General features: G+C 49.1%; 1 protein-coding gene across 1 annotated transcript in view; it reads left to right on the top strand.

Moving 5' to 3' along the window:
* Window positions 1-739: 739 nt before the first annotated feature.
* tbce (tubulin folding cofactor E) overlaps window positions 740-881 on the top strand; it is a 13,853-nt gene continuing 13,711 nt past the window's right edge. The window contains exon 1 of the mRNA XM_015392295.1: window positions 740-784. Coding sequence (XP_015247781.1) covers window positions 740-784 — 45 coding nt within the window. The remainder of the gene's footprint in view (window positions 785-881) is intronic.

Below are 881 nucleotides of genomic sequence, written 5' to 3'. Positions count from 1 at the left end.
TCGCAGTATCCCACGGCCGGAAATGCTTGTGACACACAAGGCAGCGGGCGTTAACACATCCGCAGCGACATCTGCTGAACTGGAAGTTGTATTCCACTTGGTTTGGCTGATGTGCGCCAACCATTAATGTATTTTATTTGTCCATTTTTTTTTTTTTATCAATTCTTGCCTTCAAGAATCAATGCAGTAGATCACAAAAATTAGAATCGTGATGCATCGTCATGACGATTATTTTGCACACCCTTAGTTGGAACAGTGGTTTCCTCACGACTCTAAGCAGCTAACCGGCAGCCTGAGACAAGCTATCAGAGAAGCTAGCATTAAGCAGCTAACAATCAGCCAGGAGCCTGAGGAGAATTATCACGGTGGCTAGCTTTAAGCAGCTAACCAGCAGCCTGAGGCGAGCTATAAGAGAAGCTAGCCTTAAACAGCTAAAAACCAGCCAGCAGCCTAAGGCTAGCTATCAGAGAAGCTAGCAGTAAGAATAACGGGCAGCGAGCAGCCTGAGGCGAGCTATCACGGACGGTAGCATTAAGCAGCTAACAAGCAGCCCAGCTGCCTGAGGCAAGATGTCATGGAGGCTAGCATTAAGCAGCTAACAAGCACCCAACTGCCTGAGGCAAACTATCATGGAGGCTAGTATTCAACAGCTACCAAGCAGCCTGCAGGCTGAAGTGAGCTATCATGGAGGCTAGCATTAAGCAGCTACCAAGCAGCCTGCAGGCTGAGGTGAGCTATCATGGAGGCTAGCATTGAGCAGCTACCAAGCAGCCTGCAGGCTGAGGTGAGCTATCATGGAGGCTAGCATTAAGCAGCTAACAAGCAGCCGGCAGCCTGAGGCGAGCTATGATGGAGGCTAGCATTTTAGCAGCTAACAAGCA

Source organism: Cyprinodon variegatus, unplaced genomic scaffold (genome assembly GCF_000732505.1).
Source record: "Cyprinodon variegatus isolate N-32 unplaced genomic scaffold, C_variegatus-1.0 Scaffold585, whole genome shotgun sequence".
NCBI classification, from domain to species: domain Eukaryota; kingdom Metazoa; phylum Chordata; class Actinopteri; order Cyprinodontiformes; family Cyprinodontidae; genus Cyprinodon; species Cyprinodon variegatus.
The sequence above is the reverse complement of the archived record's forward strand: the minus strand, read 5'-3'. Positions and strand labels throughout refer to the sequence as shown.